Source organism: Leptidea sinapis, chromosome 23 (assembly GCF_905404315.1).
Source record: "Leptidea sinapis chromosome 23, ilLepSina1.1, whole genome shotgun sequence".
Classification (NCBI taxonomy): Eukaryota; Metazoa; Arthropoda; class Insecta; order Lepidoptera; family Pieridae; genus Leptidea; species Leptidea sinapis.
Window position 1 is genome coordinate 820,110 of NC_066287.1, and position 21,973 is coordinate 842,082.

General features: G+C 39.2%; 2 protein-coding genes across 2 annotated transcripts in view; both read left to right on the forward strand.

Moving 5' to 3' along the window:
- The window catches only part of LOC126971401 (alpha-1,3-mannosyl-glycoprotein 2-beta-N-acetylglucosaminyltransferase), a 258,468-nt gene extending 245,277 nt beyond the window's left edge, over nt 1-13,191 (forward strand). Inside the window, exon 10 of the transcript XR_007730894.1 lies at nt 12,933-13,191. The gene's annotated coding sequence lies outside the window, so the exon portion shown is untranslated. The remainder of the gene's footprint in view (nt 1-12,932) is intronic.
- The window catches only part of LOC126971456 (ras-related protein Rab-22A), a 46,925-nt gene that overhangs the window by 2,790 nt on the left and 22,162 nt on the right, over nt 1-21,973 (forward strand). Inside the window, exons 2-6 of the mRNA XM_050817777.1 lie at nt 9,574-9,701; nt 17,018-17,160; nt 18,059-18,203; nt 19,637-19,754; nt 20,252-20,344. Coding sequence (XP_050673734.1) covers nt 9,574-9,701; nt 17,018-17,160; nt 18,059-18,203; nt 19,637-19,754; nt 20,252-20,344 — 627 coding nt within the window. The remainder of the gene's footprint in view (nt 1-9,573; nt 9,702-17,017; nt 17,161-18,058; nt 18,204-19,636; nt 19,755-20,251; nt 20,345-21,973) is intronic.

The following is a 21,973-nucleotide window of genomic DNA, read 5'->3' on the forward strand; positions in this document are numbered from 1 at the left end:
ATACTTAAGTAGGTTTAACCTTGACATTTCTTAGACTGCTATTACTAGTAACTAGTAATGTAACTGTTACAACATGTCTTGTCTATAATCTGTCAAAAGCTTTACACACAAGATTCTGTAAACTACTTAAGAAGAAAAAATATATACATATCTTATTTTTTTTTATTTGTTTAACTTTGGAACTATAAATATTTTTTGATGATAATTTTATTTTAATCAGGAAATTTTAAAAAGTGCAAACTAAAACAGTTTAAGGATTTTTCTCCGACAAGATACCTACCACCCTACCTAAGAACAATAGCTTTTTTATTACTACTATTAGGTGCTTGTGTGGGTGGCATCTTGACACTCAATGGCATCATTCAAATCTTGTAACATACACTTATTTTGCATTGAAATTAATAAGATACAAAATACTTACTGATGATATGTAATCCCAGTGTCTTTCTTCTTTCTTGTAGTATTATTTTTACAAAGTTAGACTATGCAACCCGGCTTTCAAGTATTGGACAACATCACACATTGTTTGAGACTGACTCGAGTACGCCCACTTGGGCGTAGTATTAGTTGGCGCACTTTGCGAGTACGACTGCAGTGTCTAGTTGACGTCATTACTTGCATTCACAAAGCGCACCAAAATGGCAGGTGTTCAAAGAGTCCTCATCAACAATTTAAACATTTTTTTTATTACTCTGAGTTACTATTTGGGATATAACATTTTTTTTTCATAATTATAAAAGGCAAAACGTATAAAAGACATTTATTTTCTAAAAATTGATTCCTTTAGAATTCTTTTTGATGTCATTTCTAATATACTAGATACTACTACCGCTTCGGAAACTGGCGCTCTGAGAGAGAAGATTCGGCGCAAGAAACTCTCCCAGCATTCTTTTTTTGCGCTGTTTTCAATATAAATATACAATATTGTACATTCATTTCTATCGCTATAAAATAATCATAAACTAATCCCAGGCTGTCCAATCACTTAGACATTCAGCTGTGGAGTAATAGGATTTACGACAGAGCCATTTTTTTATAAAACATTTAAATTTATTTATAGGTAATGCCTGAACAGTGGCTGGGACTTTATTATAAAAGTGTATACATTTGCCCTTAAAGCTATTATGTATCTTATGAAGCCTACTAGAATTAGTAACAAGCAATCCCTTATTTTTAGTGTTATAATAATAAAAATCACTATTAAGAGCAAAAAGGTGACGATTTTTGCGAACGTATATAAAATTTTCATGAATGTACTGACAATGAACAGTCATAATATTTATTTCTTTAAATTTTTCTTTGAGAGACTGTCTATAACCAAACTGATATATAGCACGAACAGCTCTCTTTTGTAGAGCAAACACTATATCAATGTCAGCAGCATTCGTGTACTCTCTAATCTTTCTAACGGCATATGCCGCAGAGCTGAGTCTATCTGCTAGTTGGTATATATGGTATATAAAGACATATAAACAAACAATTTAAGATTTACTTATTATGACGGTCTGTTCATACAATTTCTGTCCCTTCATCATGATCATTTTCACTTTTAGAATAATTATTGTATTTTTCTCTTTACCTATCAGTGTGAAAGCATCTTCCTCAAAATAACTTTATTTAAATAATATCTTTGGATATTTTTGTTATTGCACTAAAAATACGGGTAAGTAACTATTGGCACTAGTTCCGGAGTCGCATCACGATCGGGCGAATGCAATCAAGAATTTTATGAATATAAATCAAGCGAGCCGATGCCATTCCATAGATAAAAATAATGCCTTAAGCTTAAAATATTACCGGCCGCGGCGGTAGTGGAATAAACCTTGCTGATCTACAGTCTACTTCGACATGAAATGAGACAAAGACATAAGCTCTTTTAAAGTCAAAGTTAATTAGGGTTATTAAACTAAGCGTTATTAAATCATCACTATAAATATTTCTTTTAAATTAGGTACTGAATCTGCGATTTATACGGAAAAAGTACATAACAAATTAGTTTGTAAGGTGCCACATCCAAAATATTAATCGTGTTTATATAATATCAAATATTTCATAAAAGTAATAAAGAATAAACTGAATAAAATATATAAATTATCGTACATTCGACGCATCAACCTTTAGAGTTTGAATTCATTGTTTGTGTAAGGATGCTTCATTAACATGATAGTCTTTATTACTGTCATAAGATATCATCAGCGTCCTCGATACTAGACGTCGTCCATGTTAAATGATGGAGTGGTAGGCCGACAGAAGTGTCCTTGAACATCATTGGCGAGTGACTACAAAGTTTGTGCGTGCTGGTCACTCTGGTTCACGCGGGAATGCGTGCAAGTCTCTCACTATATTGCCTCAAGAATCCTTGATGTACATGGTGGAATGATGTGATACTGTTTTTAACCGACTTCAAAAAGGAGGAGGTTATTAATTCCATCGGTATTTTTATTATGTATGTACACCGATTACTCTGAGATTTATGATCCGATTTACGTAATTCTTCTTTTGTTTGATGCAAAATAGATGTAATTTGGTCCCATAAAAATTTTACATAGTGTGGCCGAGTAGTTTTCATTTTATGAACATTTATATACATATGAATATTTTCGTCTACCTGGATGACATAATTGTTTCTGTCTGTGTACGGCTTTTTTTTGGAGTTTTAATTCAGGTTGATTATATATTATAGTTAAATGACACTAAAACGTAAAAATTAAAAAAAAACTCCGTTTAAAAAAACTGACTTAAAAAACGGAAAAGTATGAAATTACCAGAAATTTAATTCAATACACCTCTTACTTTTACCTTTTACTTAAATATTAATAAAATACCATTATTTATATGTGCTACATATTGATAGCTTTGAAGTCGGTGCCAAGCCAAATGTAATAGTAGGTATCTACACTCGCCGCGCGTGACTTTGAGCGGGCTAGCTTCGTCTAGAACAAAACAACCCAGCCGGACAACCTTAATAATTACAGTAAGTAAGCTGTTTATAATATTATGCTTTATTTTGTTTAGGAGTTGGCACCGACTTAAAACCTATCAATATGTAGCACATATAAATAATAGTACTTTATTAATATTAAAGGTAAAGGTTTGCATAAGAGGTGTATTTAATTAAGTTTTTAGTTATTTGATACTTTCCGTTTTTGAAGTCGGTTTTTTTAAACGCAGTTTTTTTTATGTTTAAAGTAGATATTATATTAAGGGGGTAATTTTCCATATGCTGCAATACCAAATCAGTAAAATAGTCAGCGGCGACATATAGATCATACCTATAGTAAAACTATATTATGATCATCCACTTCTGATGTTATAATCGTTGGCGCAGTAACCAGTCGTGTCTTAGTAGGTTATAGCAAGTCTAAACTGATTAATATTACAATAACAGGTTCCAAGTCTTGACTATCGGGCGTAACGTGTGTGATACTAAATAACAAACCTGTAATTGTTGCATCACCTCTATGTAATTGCTATTCAACGTATATTTAGATGGTTTTTATACGCAAACGAGCAGTATCAGTCATTCGAGTAGTACAATTTCACAATGTGTTTTATTTTAAAAATTGCAGTCAACACTTTAAATTTATTTTATATAATATGTGTGCATAGAAAAAGTCTTTTCAAGGTGAATTTGTATTCTTGCATAAGCTAAATATTGTATTCAAATTCAAATATTTTTATACAAAATAGGATGTGACATCACTTATTGAAAGTCAAAAACTACCACCCATTCCAAAATGAATGCCTCAGACCTGAGAAGAATGGGCGCAACAAACTCAGCGGGCTTTTTTTTTTCATCGAATAAATATGTTTACAAAGTAATATTGTACAATTAAACTTGTTATTTAATAGCCTGAGGGCGGTCACTCCATTCCCAATCTGTGGTATCATTAAGGAAGTTTAACAATTCTTTTGAATAACTTTATGCTTTTGTTTTGAACATTTTCTGGAATCTTATTGTAAAAGCATATACATCGCCCCACAAAAGACTTACTAACTCGACTTAGCCGAGTAGTAGGCATCATAAGTTTATGTCTGTTCCTGGTGTTAACATTATGGCTATGACAGTTTCTCGCAAATTCACTTATTTATTATTATTTTAAATATACCTATAGTACAATTTCATACTCGTGTTGTCGGGAGGGTTCTTGGGCTCTATTTGACCCATGAGGGCGTAGCTCAATAGAACAGTTTTCTTTGTGATTTGTAGTTTCCGTGTAAGGTTTTAACACCGAGAGATGGTCGGTCTTTTCATTATTTTTAAGAATCGAATTGGAGGCAAAAAAGAGTGCTCAGAAACATTTCAAAAAAAGCTTTCATATTTGCCGTATAGGCTAGGTTGTCATTCCCCAAGTGAAGCGGCGGCAAGGACGACTAGTTGAAGTTTCCAAGAGCAGCTTTCTACAACACCCAGAAGTTGCGTAATCCAGTCGGGTAACTGGAAAGCTGCTCGGGTAATTTTGACGACAGAAGATCCAATAAGGACTACTAGCGACTCAACTAATTTGAACAGATCATATGCCAAAGCAAAATTATGCATAGATCGCCCTGCAAGTTCGGCATTTTGCGCGTTGAAGTCGCCCACAAACATGCATGTCTTCAATTGCCGTTTGAACGCACCCCATGAGATGATCCGTTTCTGCGTTAGCACTATAGAACCTGTAGGCACACGCATAGATGGCCGCGGTCCTCAAAATCTACGCGCAGCCAAAGTGTATACATATACATGTCCCTACCATCAAAATTGCTGAGACGGTGACAGCAGATATCCTCCCTAACGTACACACAACCCCGGAATAACAACGCCGGCTGCGCCGTCTCAAAGTATGGTGGTCGGCATATAAATAAGAGTGGATTCCCCTAATGTTGCAAATGTCCACATTAACTACTAGGGGAGAGAATCCCCGGTTATATTGTGGTAGAGCTACGGGAGGCGGATGGGCTACGATACTCGACACTAATTGGTGCACTTTTCGCATTTCGCATAAATTTATGCGAAACACAGCCGTACTAGGACGTTACCTCGCGCTAATGGTTTTGTGTGCGTGTGTTACTTAATTCGGACGAGCCTGGCCCATTCGTGCTCACGTCACAGAACGGCAGCGTGACTTTCCCACATCAAAAAGGCTTTACTCGCCTCATACTACTACATCCTTGTGTATGAGACTCCATTATTCTATTTGCCCCCTGGAAACAGGGTAGATAAATTTCTGTATTTATTATATTTTCTTAAATTTTATAATCATAATAGATATTAAAAGTCTTAGGCCCGATAACTTCAAACATAAGCTGGCGATAATTTTTGATCTTATCAATCTAATACTAGTAGTTACGATAAGCTTATACGCTTATGTTGCCTCTCAACACCAGATAGCGCAGTAAGTAGAACCGGTAGGTTCGATCCTAGGTAGACATGTACCAATATGTATTCGGTCTTCGAATTTATATGTACGTTTATTCGACGCTTTATAAATGGATGCAGAGTAGTGTGGCAACATAACTCGTCATGCCGAACATCATGCTCCTCTTTGTGCCCACCGCTCCCTATTTTGTTGGTGTGTTGAGCGCCAGTCAAAGGAATCAGAGCGAAGCGTCGCTTCCGCAATGTCGCCGTCTATGTCCACACACTGCTGTACTCGCGCTATTGATCGCGACGCTACGCTACGTATTGCTGCTCCTTTGACTCCATTGACTTTGATTGTTGCCACGCAGCGTCTTGCCTCTATTACTCACTACGTAATATTTTTGATTGTCTGCCTCTTTCAGATAAAGATAGGGTTTATTTTTAACGGCTTATTAACAAGTACTATATACAGATACAATAATGATACAGCATTGCTTAACTCCTCACAAAGGATCAATGTGCTAAAAAGGAAACAGGTGCGCTAAAGAATGAGATGAATTGGCATTGACTAATACTCTCAAAACGATTATGCCTTTTCCATTTTATGGAAGAGAGGAGAAACGAGCGATAGGGTCACCAGTTGTTAAGTGATCACCGTCGTCCCCATTCTTCGGAACACCAGAGGAATCACAAGAGCGTTACCGGCCCTTTAAAAATGTGTACGCGCATTTGTTTTTGAAGGCACCCATCTCGGATGGTCCTGGAAACACCGCACAAGGAAGCTCATTCCAAAGCTTCGTTGTACGTGGAAGAAAGTTCCTTGAAAACCGAACGCCACACATCCAGATGGTGGGGTTGATATCCTAATTTGTGGCGTGTCCCGCGAAGTTGGGATTCGCGGGCATCAATCAAGTCAAACAGCTCTTCGGAACACTCCCCGTGATAAATGCGGTAGACGACACACAATGAAGCTACTTTCTACGCACTAACTCTCCGAATACATTATTCCATATTTTGGCGAGAAAAAGCAATTGAACGAAAGAGAAGGTACTCTACCTATGTCTGGCGAGGCAAAGTAAATGAAATCAGATTTATTCAATTTGGTCTAAAAAATTACTTGCAATATACAAGCACAAACAAATCGTGCGAGAGAGGACATCTCAAACAGCATTTAAATCGAATCTATTTTTACTGTAGCCGATTCTTATTTGCAAGGCGTAAACAGTCAGCCCACGTTAGCTCCCTAGTATTTTCAATATTACACCACTACCTAACGCACACATTGACATATCAATATTGGTTACGCATTATCGGGGTCAGTTTATACGTTAGTATATTCTAAGTCTTTAGTACATACTGTATCAATCCCGATCGGAGCGCAACATGTGTTGCTAAACAAAAAATGTGGGTGAAATAATATATCTAATCGACCAGCAGACAGACAGATTAAAAATTACCCATTAATATTGTAATAGAACGTAACCGGTTCTAAAGTATTTTACTTGTTACTGAACTTGGTTGTGTAATAGCGACATCACAACTCAGTAACCGAACCTTGTGCGGCATGCTATAATGTCCACATTATTGGGTATTGAGGGCGAAGTAAACGAGAGGATAGAACGCCGCGTCTATTGAACGCGAGATTCATTGGTATAATGATAAGTCACGAATAAATGTTTGTTGCATTTTTTTACGAAAATAAGGGACGGGACGAGCAGAACGTTCAATTGATTGTAATTGATACGCCCTGCCGATTACAATGCAGTGCCGCTCAGGATTCTTATAAAATCCCAAAAATTCTGAGCGGCACTACAACTGCGCACGTCACCTTGAGACATAAGATGTCTAAATTGCCCAGTAATTTCACTAGCTACGGCGCCCTTCAGACCGAAACACAGTAATGCTTACACATTACTGCTTCGCGGCAGAAATGTTGTGGTTATTCAATCTCGATTTCGGCGGTATAGGCGTGGTTTAACCGCGTCACAAAACAAGGAAAACAAGTCGCGCGTCAAGTAGAGAACATAAGTGTCATATAAAATATTACGAAAATGTAAAACAACTAAACGAAGACATATGGGGATATAGTACTCCCGATCCCCATAACTGGTATAAATTATCTAAGATGTTTGTATACAACTTTTTTATGCTTCTCCATGTAGGAGACTTTTACTGAAATAAACAAAGAAAAGTACCTTAAATACCCGTATCTAATACTTATCTACCCCGAGGATTCGCGCGCCTCACGCCTACACGCCTGCCTTATTACTTTAGATCCGTATTCCAGAGACTTCTGCTTCCTTAATCCACTGTGGTGCTCTCAAAGTTCTAGTATTTATATTGAACCCATCGACGTACTGTAAACAACTAGACTTGTTGACAACTAGTCGTCAAAAATGTCTGAGTGGCATTGTATATGTACACGGTATAAATTAACTTATACAGATAAAATTAAAACATTCATTGAGATTGAGACATTTTATGTACCACGAGAATGAGACGAACGTTTCTTTCGCAAATATGCGAAAGAAACGTCGGCGTCTGAGTTTTATTAGTTGAGATGTAATTATATAACAAAATGATTAAAAACGTCAAGTTGGTAACACAATTTTGTTAATTTAATTGGCACTTACCTGAAATACGACACTCTTCTTAACCGAACACATTGTCATAGTTTCGTGGCGTTGTATTCAAAGCGTGGTGGAAACACAACTAAATTAAAACACTGCCTAATAGACGCATAGGCAGAGTTTTGCTTCAGACAATTTTTGCGCGTGATTGTGAGTCTAGTTGTACGTCAATGACGGAACACACAATTTTCAAGGGCACCCCAATTATAATTACCCAGTAATTTCACTAGCTTATCTAATCTAGCCTTTCATAACGAAGCACAATAATGCTTGCACATTATTAACATAAGTAACAGCGGCGCTATGCTTCATGTCGCTCAACGGTATCTATCGCATTATAACTGCGTCATTTCTAACTATTTCGTTCGTTACAAGATGAGAAGTGCCGGATTAACCACATTGGAAGAGTCCCCGGATATTTAAACCCACTCATTTCTAGACGAGTGAAAATTATCAAGATGATGGTATATTGAATTTACTTGATGTCACAAAAACGTGAAACTCAGACAGGTCAGACACTCGGTAACCGACTATTTCTAATATAGATTTAGGGCTCTTTGAATGAATTTGCTACGGGCCGTGCGGTTTCTTAATCCGGCACTGAAGATGTGCTATAGCGATAAGGATTTAGTCGTTATTTCTTTGTTGTAAGTAGAAAAATAACGAATTATGGAAGAGAAAAAAAAAAACAAATGGATTGCTAACATACAAAGGTCACGCTAACAAGAATTCTCGAGGTGATAATTTTTATAAACAAATGACAATGATTTTATACGTGTAGATTCTGACATTACTGTGAAATCATACGCCCGTTCATAGATATCAGTTAAAAACGTTCGTTCACATTGGTAATATCAGCGCAAGTTACATCGTTTGAAACAGGTTTGCTGTCTCAATGATGGTGGTTCAAGGAGTTATAATTATATATTGCTATTAATACCATAGATTATTTATACGTCTAGATAGAGCCTCTTGTTGTTAGGCAGCGCTTCACAACGGGCCAGGTTTATTACTTTAGACTGCGTGACGGGCTACGTCTTACATTCGCGATACGTGTGGCACTTTGTTTTAGAGTGCGTGCGTTGCTAAAAATAGAGGCTAACAGTTTGCTGGTATTTTTTTCGACGTGTTCACAGCTGTCACAGTCTATCTATGTATGCACAGGATGCCGGCTAGATTATGGCTACCACAACGGCGCCTATTTATACCGTGAAGCAGTAATGTGTAAACATTACTGTGTTTCGGTCTGTAGGGCTCCGTAGCAAGTGAAATTACTGGGAAAATGAGACTTAACATCTTATGTCTCAAGGAGACAAGCGCATTTGTAGTGCCGCTCAGAATTTTTGGGTTTTTCAAGAATCCTGAGCGGTACTGCATTGTAATGGGCAGGGCGTATCAATTACCATCAGCTCAACGTCCAGCTCATCTCGTCCCATATTTAAAAAAAATGTTCTTTCATTAAATAATAATACATAGGACCTAGCAACTATCTATTGGTAATGGAACTCAGTAATATAATAGCTTATAGACAAACCGTGCAAGAGAGAATATCATCTGTAATAAAGCATTATATAAAATTGTCGAATTTAACGTTTCCAGGAGTTGGCAAGACCAGTCTGGTTGTGAGGTACATCGGCAAGATGTTCTCGAAGCACATATCACCGACGATCGGCGCTTCCTTCTTCACCTGCAACATCAATGTTGAAGACGCGAGGGTTAAGCTCCAGGTGATGATCTCTTATGAATTCTTTTTACTAACGAGACTCAAGAAATTAAACTGAAAACAGTATTTTATGAACGATGCGGGACTCGAACCCGAGACCTCTCGCGTTCCGTGCGAGCGCTATTTCAATTGAGCCAACCGTTCGAGTGACGTATCGTTTATAAAATCTTGTATGCTTTGTTGAACTCTCAGGTTGTGGCTTCATCTACAGGATCTTACTTTACAGTTGATAACCTGCTCAACCCCCCTATTTCATATTAGGAAATTGACTCGAGATGTCGCTCTTGCAAATCTTAACAATTTGTCATATTTTTAAAGTGATAACCCTCACTTCTGGGATTAATTACATAAATAAAACTGAAAACTAAATTTAATGAACGATGCGGGACTCGGACCCGCGACCTCTCGCGTTCCGTGCGAGCGTTCTTTCGAACTGAGTCACGTTCACGTTCTGTTCGACGGACGTATCGTTTATAAAATCTTGTATGCTTTGTTCAACTCTCTGGCTTGTGGCTTCATCTTATTTCATTTTGTTTTCAGTTTAATTTGTGTAATTAATCCCAGAAGTGAGGAAAATTATAACGATACTTATAAAATGGTTCATTACCAACGATGAGGTTCACCAGTACGCAAAAATTCCTCTGGTTAAGCAAGAAATCGCGGCAACTCGGGCAAAATATAGATCTCGTTAAGAAGTCCTCCAGAACAAGCTTGCTCATGAGCCCCGTGTCCCAAACCGGCCACGACGACTTAAAAGATCACGAGCAAACCAAAGTCACCCATATAGCCCATATGATTGCGTAACTGAAGTGGCAGTGGGCAGGGCACATGGTTCGACGGACACATGTAAATACTACGTACTAAGAGGCGGCACTGCCTAAATAAAAATTTAATGAATTTAAGTATAATATGAAACGTGCAGTGATTTCACATAAGTTTGTAATAGTAATTACAATATGGCGATGAAGTATAATCCGGCTAAGTTTCAAAGCGAACAGTTGCTTGAAACGTAGTGACTTTCGGCTATCACGGATTTTTACAATATTATAGCCGTCATCTGTCACTTTATCGATCACTGCACGTTTCATACAATCGAGTGAATCGCTTTTTTCTCAGAGAGTATCGCTAGGCTGATATAGCCTATAACAATCACAAATAATAATTAATATAAACTTGCTTGAACCTTCGGCCAATTGTACTAGCCTTAAAAATTTATTTCAAAGTTTTAATTTGTTCAATGTATTTTGGGAACCTACTAGAATTACTTCTACAACAGCAACCAGCATTACACGTACCAGTATCTTCTACTGACTTGAAATTTAAGTATGTTACAGGTAGCGATATAATAAAAATCTTCAAATTAATTAACCTAAAAAATACAAAAGACCTATGGGGCCATTCGACTAATATTGATAAATACATACTTGACATTATAGCACCTGAATTAGCAATAATATTTAATGAATGCATAGATGAGGGTGTGTTCCCTGACCTCATGAAATACAGCAAAGTTATACCTTTGTTTAAATCGGGCAGTTCTTTTGACCCTGCTAATTTCAGACCTATTTCAGTGCTGCCTGTTTTTAGTAAAATTTTTGAAAAACTTTTGCTTCAACAGCTACAAATGCATTTTTGTAAATTAATGAACAAAAATCAGTTTGGTTTCACTAGGGGCTTATCAACAATTAATGTGGGTACTAGACTCATTGAGCACATCTTTGACGCCTGGGAAGAGTCACAGGATGCATTGGGCATTTTTTGTGATTTGTCAAAAGCATTTGACTGCGTCCACCATGAAACTTTACTCCTAAAACTAAAGCATTATGGAGTGAAAAATAGAGCCCTAAATCTGTTAAAATCATATTTAAGCGAAAGAGTTCAGATAGTCGATGTAAATGGCAAATGGTCTTCGGGTAAACCTGTGGGAATAGGTGTTCCACAGGGTTCTATTCTCGGTCCTTTCTTGTTTCTTATATATATTAACGATCTACCGTTTGTGGTAGATGATAGCCATGAGATTGTATTGTTTGCTGATGATACTTCACTTATTTTTAAAGTGAAGCGACGTGCGGATATTGATGACGAGGTAAGCAATGCACTCTCAAAGATAGTGCGTTGGTTTGAGACGAATAATCTGCACTTAAACAGTAAAAAAACAAAGTGTTTACGGTTCATTACACCAAACACAGCGGAGGTACAAACCAACGTACTTATAAATGACCAGAGATTGGAACTTGTGGACACTACGGTCTTCTTGGGTATCACGTTAGATAAAAAGCTTCAGTGGGGTTCACATATTACCCATCTAGCAGATAGACTCAGCTTGCGGCATATGCAGTTAGAAAGATTAGAGAGTACACGAATGTTCCGACCGCTAGATTAGTGTACTTTCGTTATTTTCACAGCATCATGAAGTACGGTATATTACTATGGGGTCATGCTGCTGACATTGATATAGTGTTTGCACTGCAAAAGAGAGCTGTTCGTGCTATATATCAGCTTGGTTATAGACAGTCTCTCAAAGAAAAATTTAAAGAAATATATATTATGACTGTTTATTGTCAGTACATTTATGAAAATTTAATATATGTTCACAAAAATCGTCACCTTTTTGCTCTTACTAGTGATTTTCATTATTATAACACTAGAAATAAGGGATTGCTTGTAACTAATTCTAGTAGGCTTCATAAGATACATAATAGCTTTAAGGGTAAATGTATACACTTCTACAATAAAGTCCCAGCCACTGTTCAGGCATTATCTATAAATAAATTTAAATGTTTTATAAAAAAATGGCTCTGTCGTAAATCCTATTACTCCACTGCTGAATATCTAAATGATCGGACAGCCTGGGACTAGATTGTGATTATTTTATAGCGACTGTACAATATTGTATATTTTTATTTTTCAATAAAGAGCGCAAAAAAAAGAATGCTGGGAGAGTTTCTTGCGCCGCTTCTTCTCTCTCAGAGCGCCATTTGTTTCCGAAGCGGTAGTAGTATCTAGTAGTATAAGAAATGACATCAAAATGAATTCTAAAGGAATCAATTTTGAGAAAATAAATGCCTTTTATGCCTTTTAATGTGGCCTATAGATTTTTTTTTATATGTGAGGGGGCAAACGGGCAAGAGGCTCACGGGATGGGGAGAGGTGAGGCAACCGCCCATGGACATCCGCAACAATAGTCAAGTGTCAACAAGTCAGTGTGTCAAGAAATGCGTTGCCGGCCTTTAAGGTGGGAGTATGCTTTTTTTTTTGAAGGTCCCTAAGTCGTATCTGTTCGGGAAGACCGCTGCCGGTAGTTGATTCCACAAAGTGGCTGTGCGAGGCAAGAAATTTCGAACAAAACGCGCGGTTATGGAATGCCAGACGTCTACGTGATGCGGATGGTACTTTGCACGTAATGTCCGGTGGTGGAATTCGGCCGCTGGAATCAACCCGAACAGCTCCTCTGAGCACTCCCCGTGATAAATGCGGTAGAAGATGCAGAGAGAACCCACATCGAATCGATCGAAGATGACTTGATCGTCGATGATTCGAGCCGCTCTTCGTTGTATGCGGTCAAATGGAAGAAGCTGGTACTGGGGAGCACCCGCCCAGAGGTGAGAACAGTACTCCATGTGAGGCCGAATATGCGCCTTATAAAGTTGCAGGCGGTGGCTTTTAGTGAAGTACTATCTCGCCTTACTACACCGTACACCAAGCTTTTTAGAGGCCAGTTTGGCCTTCTCTTCCAAGTGACCACGGAACTGAACGTCGCTCGATATATCGACGCCAAGTATGCCAATACAGGTTGTGGCAGTTAGACGAGTGATCTCGAATCGAAGGGATACGACAAAGGGAGACTTTTTAGTGGTGAACCCACAAACTTGTGTCTTCTTGGGGTTGAATTGGACTAAATTTTGTCGGCCCCATTCCGAGACTTTGCAAAGCATAGTCTCGATTTCAGACACAAGTTTGTTCTGGTTCTCGTCGACGCTATCCCGGGACATGTTGGCACGGCCGGTGTAGGAAGCATACCCTGTGCTGTCGTCTGCATAGCAATGAATATTGCTGATTTGCAGCATATCATTGATATGCAGAAGAAACAGCGTAAGGGATAGCACACAGCCTTGCGGGACACCAGCGTTTATGGGTTTTAAGTCGGAGCATGCACCGTTGATAACAACCTTGAAGCTCCGATCAGCCAAAAAGCTAGTGACCCATTTGCACAACTTCTCGGGAAGCCCATAGGATGGCAGTTTTGCTATAAGCGCTTTATGCTACACCCGATCGAAGGCCTTCGCTATGTCCAAACTCACCGCCAACGCCTCTCCCTTCGACTCAACCGCTTGCGCCCATTTATGGGTGAGGTATGCAAGAAGATCACCAGCTGAGCGACCCTGACGGAAACCGTACTGGTAGTCGCTGATCAGCTGGTGCCCCTCTAGGTATCCCAAGAGCTGGCGGTTGATGATCGACTCCATTACTTTGGAGAAAATGGAGGTATTGGCAATGGGGCGGTAGTTGGTGGGATCTGAGCGTACACCTTTCTTAGGGATCGGGTGCACTAAAGCCGCCTTCCATAATTTCGGGACTACACCTAATGAGTAGGAGAGCCGGAAAAGACGGGTAAGGACCGGCGCCAGTTCCGGAGCACATGTCCGCAGCACTATCGGGGGAATGCCATCGGGCCCGCTCGATTTGTGAATGTCCAAGGTGAGAAGCGCATATATGAATCGCACCGCGGAATATGCGGTGGTGGTGCACCTTGGTCATCCAGAGTCGAGTTAGACGCGAAGAGGGAGCCCAGGAGATCAGCTTTCTTTTTCGCGTCATGGGCCAGGGAGTCATCATCCCTGTGCAGTGGCGGAATGGCTGGCTGGCAGAAGTTTCCTTGGATAGCCTTGGCGAGTGACCAGAACGCACGAGTTCCCGAGGGAAGGCGTGCAAGTCTCTCTCTGCCAATGTGCTTCGACTTCGCGTCAGCAATAACTCTTTTGAAGGACCTTGAGGCATGATTGAAGTCTTTTTTAAGTTCGCTGGAATTCACATCCTTAGATACCACCGCATTGACCCAAGCCTGATAGCACTCCTGCTTTCAGCGAGAGGCCATTTTGCAGGAGCGGTCAAACCATGGTTGGGACCTGCCACCGATAGGCACAGAGGAGGATGGAATGAAGAGTTCCATACCTTGCAGTACCACATCAGCAACAGCGTCAGCAGCGGCATCTGGATCTCCCAGCGAAAAACAGATCTGCCTCCACGGGTAGGATGCAAAAAAGCACCGCATCTCGTCCCACTCTGCTGACCTATAGTGCCACACGCGGCGACGTGGCCGTGTCAGGCGCGTGATCGGCACGGTGCTCCGGATCAGGCAGTGGTCCGACGATCCCAGAGGAGGGTCAACGGAAACTAGGTAGCCGTCCGGATGTGAGGTCAACAGAAGGTCCAACAGTGAAGGTGTATGATCTTGCACATTTAGGATTCGCGTTGGCGCAATAACCAGTTTCGTCAGACCATATGCTAAGGCGAAGTCGTGAACAGATCTCCCTGCATGATCGGTGGTACGTGAGCCTAGCCATTCGGCGTGGTGGGCGTTAAAATCGCCAAGAAACACGATCTCTGCAGTGGGATGTGTTCGAGGAGCCGGTCAGTCTCTGCGTTACCGCTATGGGACCTATACAGGCATGCGTAGATTCGCGGATGGTCATCGTAGTCTACACGCAGCCAGATGATGGATAGGTCCTGTCCTTCAAGAAAACTCAGGCGTCGAGAACAGTCATCCTCCCTGACGTAAACGCACACGCCAGCCCATGGTATAAAGGAGTGTTCCAAATTATACCCCGGGTAGGAAAGGTAAGATGAATCAGCCAGGGAGGATATCTGTGTCTCGGTTAAAAAGAGCAGGGCCGGCTTCGCCGTCTCCAGGTGAAAGTGGACGGCATTTAAATTTGAGCGAAACCCCCTGATGTTGCAAAAGTCCACAGTGAGTGTGGAGGAGGGTGGTTTGAGCCTCCTGCTCTACTTGCCCCGAGTCAGCGCAGATTTGCCCCCTCCAGAATACGCGGGGCAGCCTGGGCAACCACTGTTAGGTACAGGCCCTAATTGTGGACGCCCAGGGACGGATTCTCCAGGGCTGCATAGCCTGGTACCGTCCTGGAGTAGTCTTTTTTTAGTCTGTGCTGCCATTTGTATTTGGGAGGGGGGGTGTAGGCCTCCGGATAGCACATGAAGCTATGAACACTACTTAATCCTGTTACACATATCCTTAAGTCTTATTTGTAGGTTGCTGATGCTTGCTGTTGGTTATACTTAACACTGCCGAGCCTTTTTGAACTACCACATTTCTTTGAAGTTAAACAAGTTTTTTGGCATGGCGTGAGGCATTTTTTTGGTACTTCTCTCAGAAAAGTTATTCCTTTAGCTTGTACTTTTTGGTGTAGGTTCATTTATTCAGATTAGTAGTGAATTGTAAGCATATAAACTGTTTTCCACGCAAGAATTTTGAAAATATTGGCTTTGTTACGCCTTAATTTAGTGTGCGTGATAGCTACGGCTTACACTCGCAATGCGTTAGCCACTTTGTTTTTGTGTGCGTGCGTAGCTGTCAATGGCTGCTATCAGTTCGCCGCTATTTTTGTTCAACATGTTCACCGCAGCATAAATTAACTAACATAGCTGCCTATTTACTGCTTGCGTTGAAAAGTATCGGCAATTAAACCCTACAATTACTGTTTTAAAAATCATATTAATAATAATAATATAAATCAAGTTAAAATCACTTTATTCATGTAGATCATTATTATCACTTATTTATGACCTACATAATAGCTGTAATTGTAAATTCTATAATAAAGTGCTAGCCACTCTATAAATAAATTTACATGATTTAGTAAAAAAAAGGGCTTTATTTTTACTCCACTGCTGAATATCTATGCGATCGGACAGCCTGGGGCTAGATTATGATTCTTTAATAGCAATAACAATGACAGTACATTATTGCACATTTTATTAAAAAGAGCGCGAAAAAAGAATGTTGGAAGAGTTTCTTACGCCGTTTCTTCAATTTCATACGCCATTTGTTCTCGAAGCGGTGGTAGTGTTTGAACTGACATCAAAAAGAATTCTACAGGAATCAATTTTGAGAAAAGAGATGCCTAAATGCCTTTTATGCTGTTTTTTAAATTGAGATTCTGTAATTGTTTTTATGTTACCTTCAAAGTCCTATGAATTCTTGATAATCAACATAACTTTTATGTACTATATCGTTAATTTGAACGAGGTCATTGAAAACTCTGTAGAGTCCAAATAACTTTAGTAAGCCACTGTTCGTTTCAGGTGTGGGACACTGCAGGCCAGGAGAGGTTCAGAGCAATGGCTCCAATGTACTACAGAAACGCGAATGCTGCTCTTCTCGTGTACGACATCACGAGCGCGAGTAGTTTCGCTGCCATCAAGGGATGGGTCAAGGAGTTGAAGACGTAAGTAATTTTCTGTTTTTGAGGGGTCCTGGTGTATGATATATTGAACTAAAATGCCTCTATTGAATTATCAGGGGCGTGCATATCATAAAGGCAATTAGGCAGTGTCTACCTCTTTATGAACGTAAATGAATATAGCACTAGTATATATAATTTGGTTCCGTTATTTTATAACCAACCTATTTAACATCAGCTCATAACATTTTTCCTTACTCTAGATACTAAATACCTACGGTAAACAATATTTTCATATTACTAGAAAAACAGTGCACGCCCCTGATTGAATATTATTATAATACATAATAAACATAATTCACATAAATATTTCGGGTTTAACGTATTTAATCAAAGTAAACGATAACACACTTTTACAAGGCGTGTGTCGCTCTGCGCTTTAAGTACTAAAACATACCTACTATATAAATATAAACGAGCGCGCGGAACTCCTCAACGTAGATAAGTGGGTTGTCCGTTGGACAGTTATTGGCACATATTTTACCGAGACTGGTCACTGAGTTAAAATAGCTCCGCCGCGCCGTCAATACTTTTGTATGTACCAAACCTAGCGCTACACCCAGACTACCAGTGGGAGGCTCCTTTGCACAGGATGCCGGCTAGATTCATTATGGGTACCAAAACGGCGCCTATTTCTGCATTGAAGCAGCAATGTGTAAACATTACTGTTTTTCGGTCTGAAGGGCGCCGTAGATAGTGAAATTACTGGGCAAATGAGACTTAACATCTAATGTCTCAAGGTGACGAGCGCAATTGTAGTGCCGCTCAGAATTTTTGGGTTTTTCAAGAATCCTGAGCGGCACTGCATTGTAATGGGCAGGGCGACCGATGATAAGTGTCAGATTACATATCTAGACTAATAATTTACTTTTGTCTGTTAAAGGAACGTGCCAGAAGCTATGGTGCTGGCTGTAGTTGGCAATAAATGTGATCTGGAGTCATACAGGGCAGTCACCCAGTCCGAGGCCATTCAGTACGCGTCGTGTATCGGCGCTGCTTACTGTGAGACTTCGGCCTTGCACGACCAGGTGAGTTTTTTTTTAATGAAAATATGGAACGAGGCGAGCACGCGATTCAGATTGATATGCGCTGCCCATCAAAATGAAGTGCCGCTCAGGATTATTGAAAAACCACAACTATTATTATTGAGCGGCACTACAATTGCGCTCGTCACCTTGAGACATTAGATGTTAAATATTATTTGCCCAGTAATTTCACTAGCTACGGCGCCCTTCAGACCGAGACACAATAACGCTTACACATTACTGCTTCACGGCAGGAATAGGTGCCGTTGTGGTCCCATAAGCTAGCCGGCATCCTGTGCAAAGCAGCTTCCCACTGATATTGTGGAGAGTGCTGGCCTTAATAAGGATGGCAAATTATATCACTTCATCATCAGCCGGAAGACGTCCATTGCTGGAAAAAGGCCTCCCCCAAAGATTTCCGAAGATCCGTCCTGCGCTGCCAACATCCAACATATTCCGGCGATATTGACCAGATCGTCGGTTCACCTTGTTCATTAATAATATTAATTGTATACGCACGCCACTGCACAGAATGTTCTTAAATTTTGGTAACTGGTCGTTTGCTACTAGGTGTAATTTAACTGTTAATTTAAATATTAGGTGTACTCAGTGAAACTGTTTAAAGAGACATTTTTATGTCCGTATGTGTATATTTCTATTTCACTTTATCTATTTTATGTTTAAGGATGTATCTGTATTTATTTTCAAATATGTAAATAAAATAAATATTCATTTAATAATATTATTTGTAATAAATACAAATAGTGGGTCACCGATTTGTTCTTTCGCTAAATATCTACCTTTCGTTACCTTTAAACGTGTAAACTGATTTCGTGTCCATGCATAAATAAGAGTACCGATTGGCCATTGAAAGATACGGTACGACCGCAGACGGCGCGGGCGGGAGGGCGGCAGGGGTTTGCTTCTCTCATTCAATATCGCACCCATCGTTACTCTGTCTAGTAGCCAAGTCGAGTAAAAATTTGTATTTAGTACCTCGCATCGGTTTTTTTTTTTGTAAAATAAGGTAGCTCTAAAAAAATAGTACCTGGACAACCGAGCCCGGATTGCTCGGATTTTTAAGAAGTCTACATCTTTCACCATTGTCCTATCGGAGCTATTATAGTCTTGTATATAGTGGCGAAATTAGCCTCTGTATTCTAATGTTATTGTAGCAGTTCCTCATTAAAACACGGATAAAACTACATCTTTTAAAATTTAAACCTAGCTAGACCGATTTCTCGCCCCTGAAACTACCTGTATACTAAATTTCATTAAAATCGTTGGAGCCGTTTCCGAGATTCAGATTATATATATTTATATACAAAAATTGCTCGTTTAAAGATATAAGATTTATAACAGTGACAAAGATTTTCTCGCCACTTCACCTCGATTGAAACTCAACTTTAACCCAAACTAATATATATCATCCACAGGGTATAGACCACGTGTTTCTCAGCACAGCGAGCTCGCTTCTAGAACTTTCCGAGTCCAGTCTAGTCTCATCCCTACGCTCGTACGACTCGATCGACGGCGAAGATAGATTGCCCATAGGTAAGACTGTTAATATTAGTAATAATAATAGTATCGTTTAACATTTGTTTGAAACAAAATTGCCTACGGTTGCGAAAATTTACCTTCGCAACCGTAGGCATGAATATTTGCGGTTCCGCAGAGGCGCACAGTCGCCTATAACCCGCACCCTCACCGCGCTCAACGCTCTCCTTAGCGCAAACCCTGAGATCTCCTCGTAAAATTATTTTCGACACTTAATTTTATCTGGTCGCAAGTCCGCCTGACCTCCAGGCAATTTAAACATAAACAACCTAAGAGTTGCTCGGATACATGAAAGGATAATGTATTATGATCAAAAGCTTTGTCACCTCATCATTTAAAACCACAACAATTTTATTGACAGCTCTTAAACTACTAAGTACAAATTAAAAAATGTATGGATGGCTCCTATACCTTACCACCTCATTTAACCCGGTTTGTTTAGCTTCGGTGTTCATATATTCTGTTCTATATATGTATGTAATTGTAATTATTAGGCAACCCCACAGAGGAGACGGCCACACATACGGGCAAAGTGGAGTTGCCAGCGTGGAGAGACAACGGGTTCGCCCACGGAGAAATGCAGAAGAGTATGTGTTGCTAGCCTAAAATAATTATACAAGCGTTGTTGGGATATGGTTGGTTCGATAAAGTAACAATTCAATTATAATAGCTTTCTATATGTAAATGTAGGCGTATTATTACAATTTAGTTGTTTTTTCTTAAACATAAAAATTGGAATGATGAAATTCACGAAACACTTAGATTAGATTTAAACGTCTAGATAGACTGTGTCGTAGTAAGTGTGTGTGTAGTGACAGCTGTGAAAATATCGAAAAAAATTAAGCTTCACTGTTAACCTCTATTTTGAGCAATGCACACACACTAACACAAAGTGATATACTAATCTCGAGTGTGGGACGTAGCGTGTCATGCACACTAAAGTAATAAATCTGGTCTGTTTTCATCTGTTGTCTAGCAGCAAGAGAATCTATCTAGACGTATAAGTTATCTCAAGGCTAAATGCATTTGTCCACAGACGAGATTGCGAATTTTGCGTTTTCCGATATTTCGTTTTTAGTGCTAATAATAATTGACCTTCTAAACCCAGTAGACTCTTAATACATACCTATACAATTTCCAATGCAAACAATTCAGTGAACCAACTGAGGTGGGCGGGCGCAGGCTACTGAATGCTCATTGGCCAGTTAATGATCACAACATATAATACACAATAACTATTGGCTACTGCGGATTTATATGTACAAGATCTGTGTGACCCATGTGGTAACTGAATGCTTTCCGATTGTTAGGCGTCTATATATTGTAAGATGATGATGAGTATAACTAGGGTTGCCTACCGTACTCTTTATCATGTAGGTGTTCTCTATGACCTGTTATACATTAATAGAGTATGCTAAAATACTCTTTTTTACACACTGCTTACTAACTAGTGCCAGTCATGTAATATTATGCACACACATTTTATTTTTATAATTAATAAATATAAGAAAATTTATTAAAGTAGGCGTTATTTTGTGGAAACCCATAATTATCCTAATGATTTTGAGTTTACTTGAGTGTTAATTCCGCCAATATTCGTCTTCAAACAATTCGACACGTGTTTCTCCTCTACACGAGGCATCCTAAGGAGATTTTGACTCGCCAAACTCTGGCACGAGACTGCAGTCTGATTGAACACTCAAGAAAACTCAAAAACATTTGGATAATTATATTGTATTCAAAAATATAAAAATAAATTATACTCTTTATGTACCTTTGAAATCAGATATCCTCAATTTTTGTAATAATTTTGGCAACCTAAGTATAACCGAATGTTAATACTGAGTAGTAAGGCTGTTTTTATTTAAAACTTAATTAATTTAATTACTTTATATTTATATTTTCATACGACGTTCAATCGTAAACTATGGATACTCTTGCTATTTATCGAAATTTGGTTTTTAAGTTTTATAGTATACTAGCTGACCCGACAGACGTTGTTCTGTAGGGGAAAGTGGTTACCCTTCGTACACTTTTTAGATTTTATTTTTCTACTTTATAATTAATCATCGAATTTATCTAGTTTATGTTCCTAAGTGTAACAAATACATTGTAGTTTGTTACAAAAATGTCTGAAACTGTTATGTCTAAAGGTTAAGGGGTTATAGCCATTTTTCTACGATAAGATATTTGTACGAACGTACCCCACTTTTGGG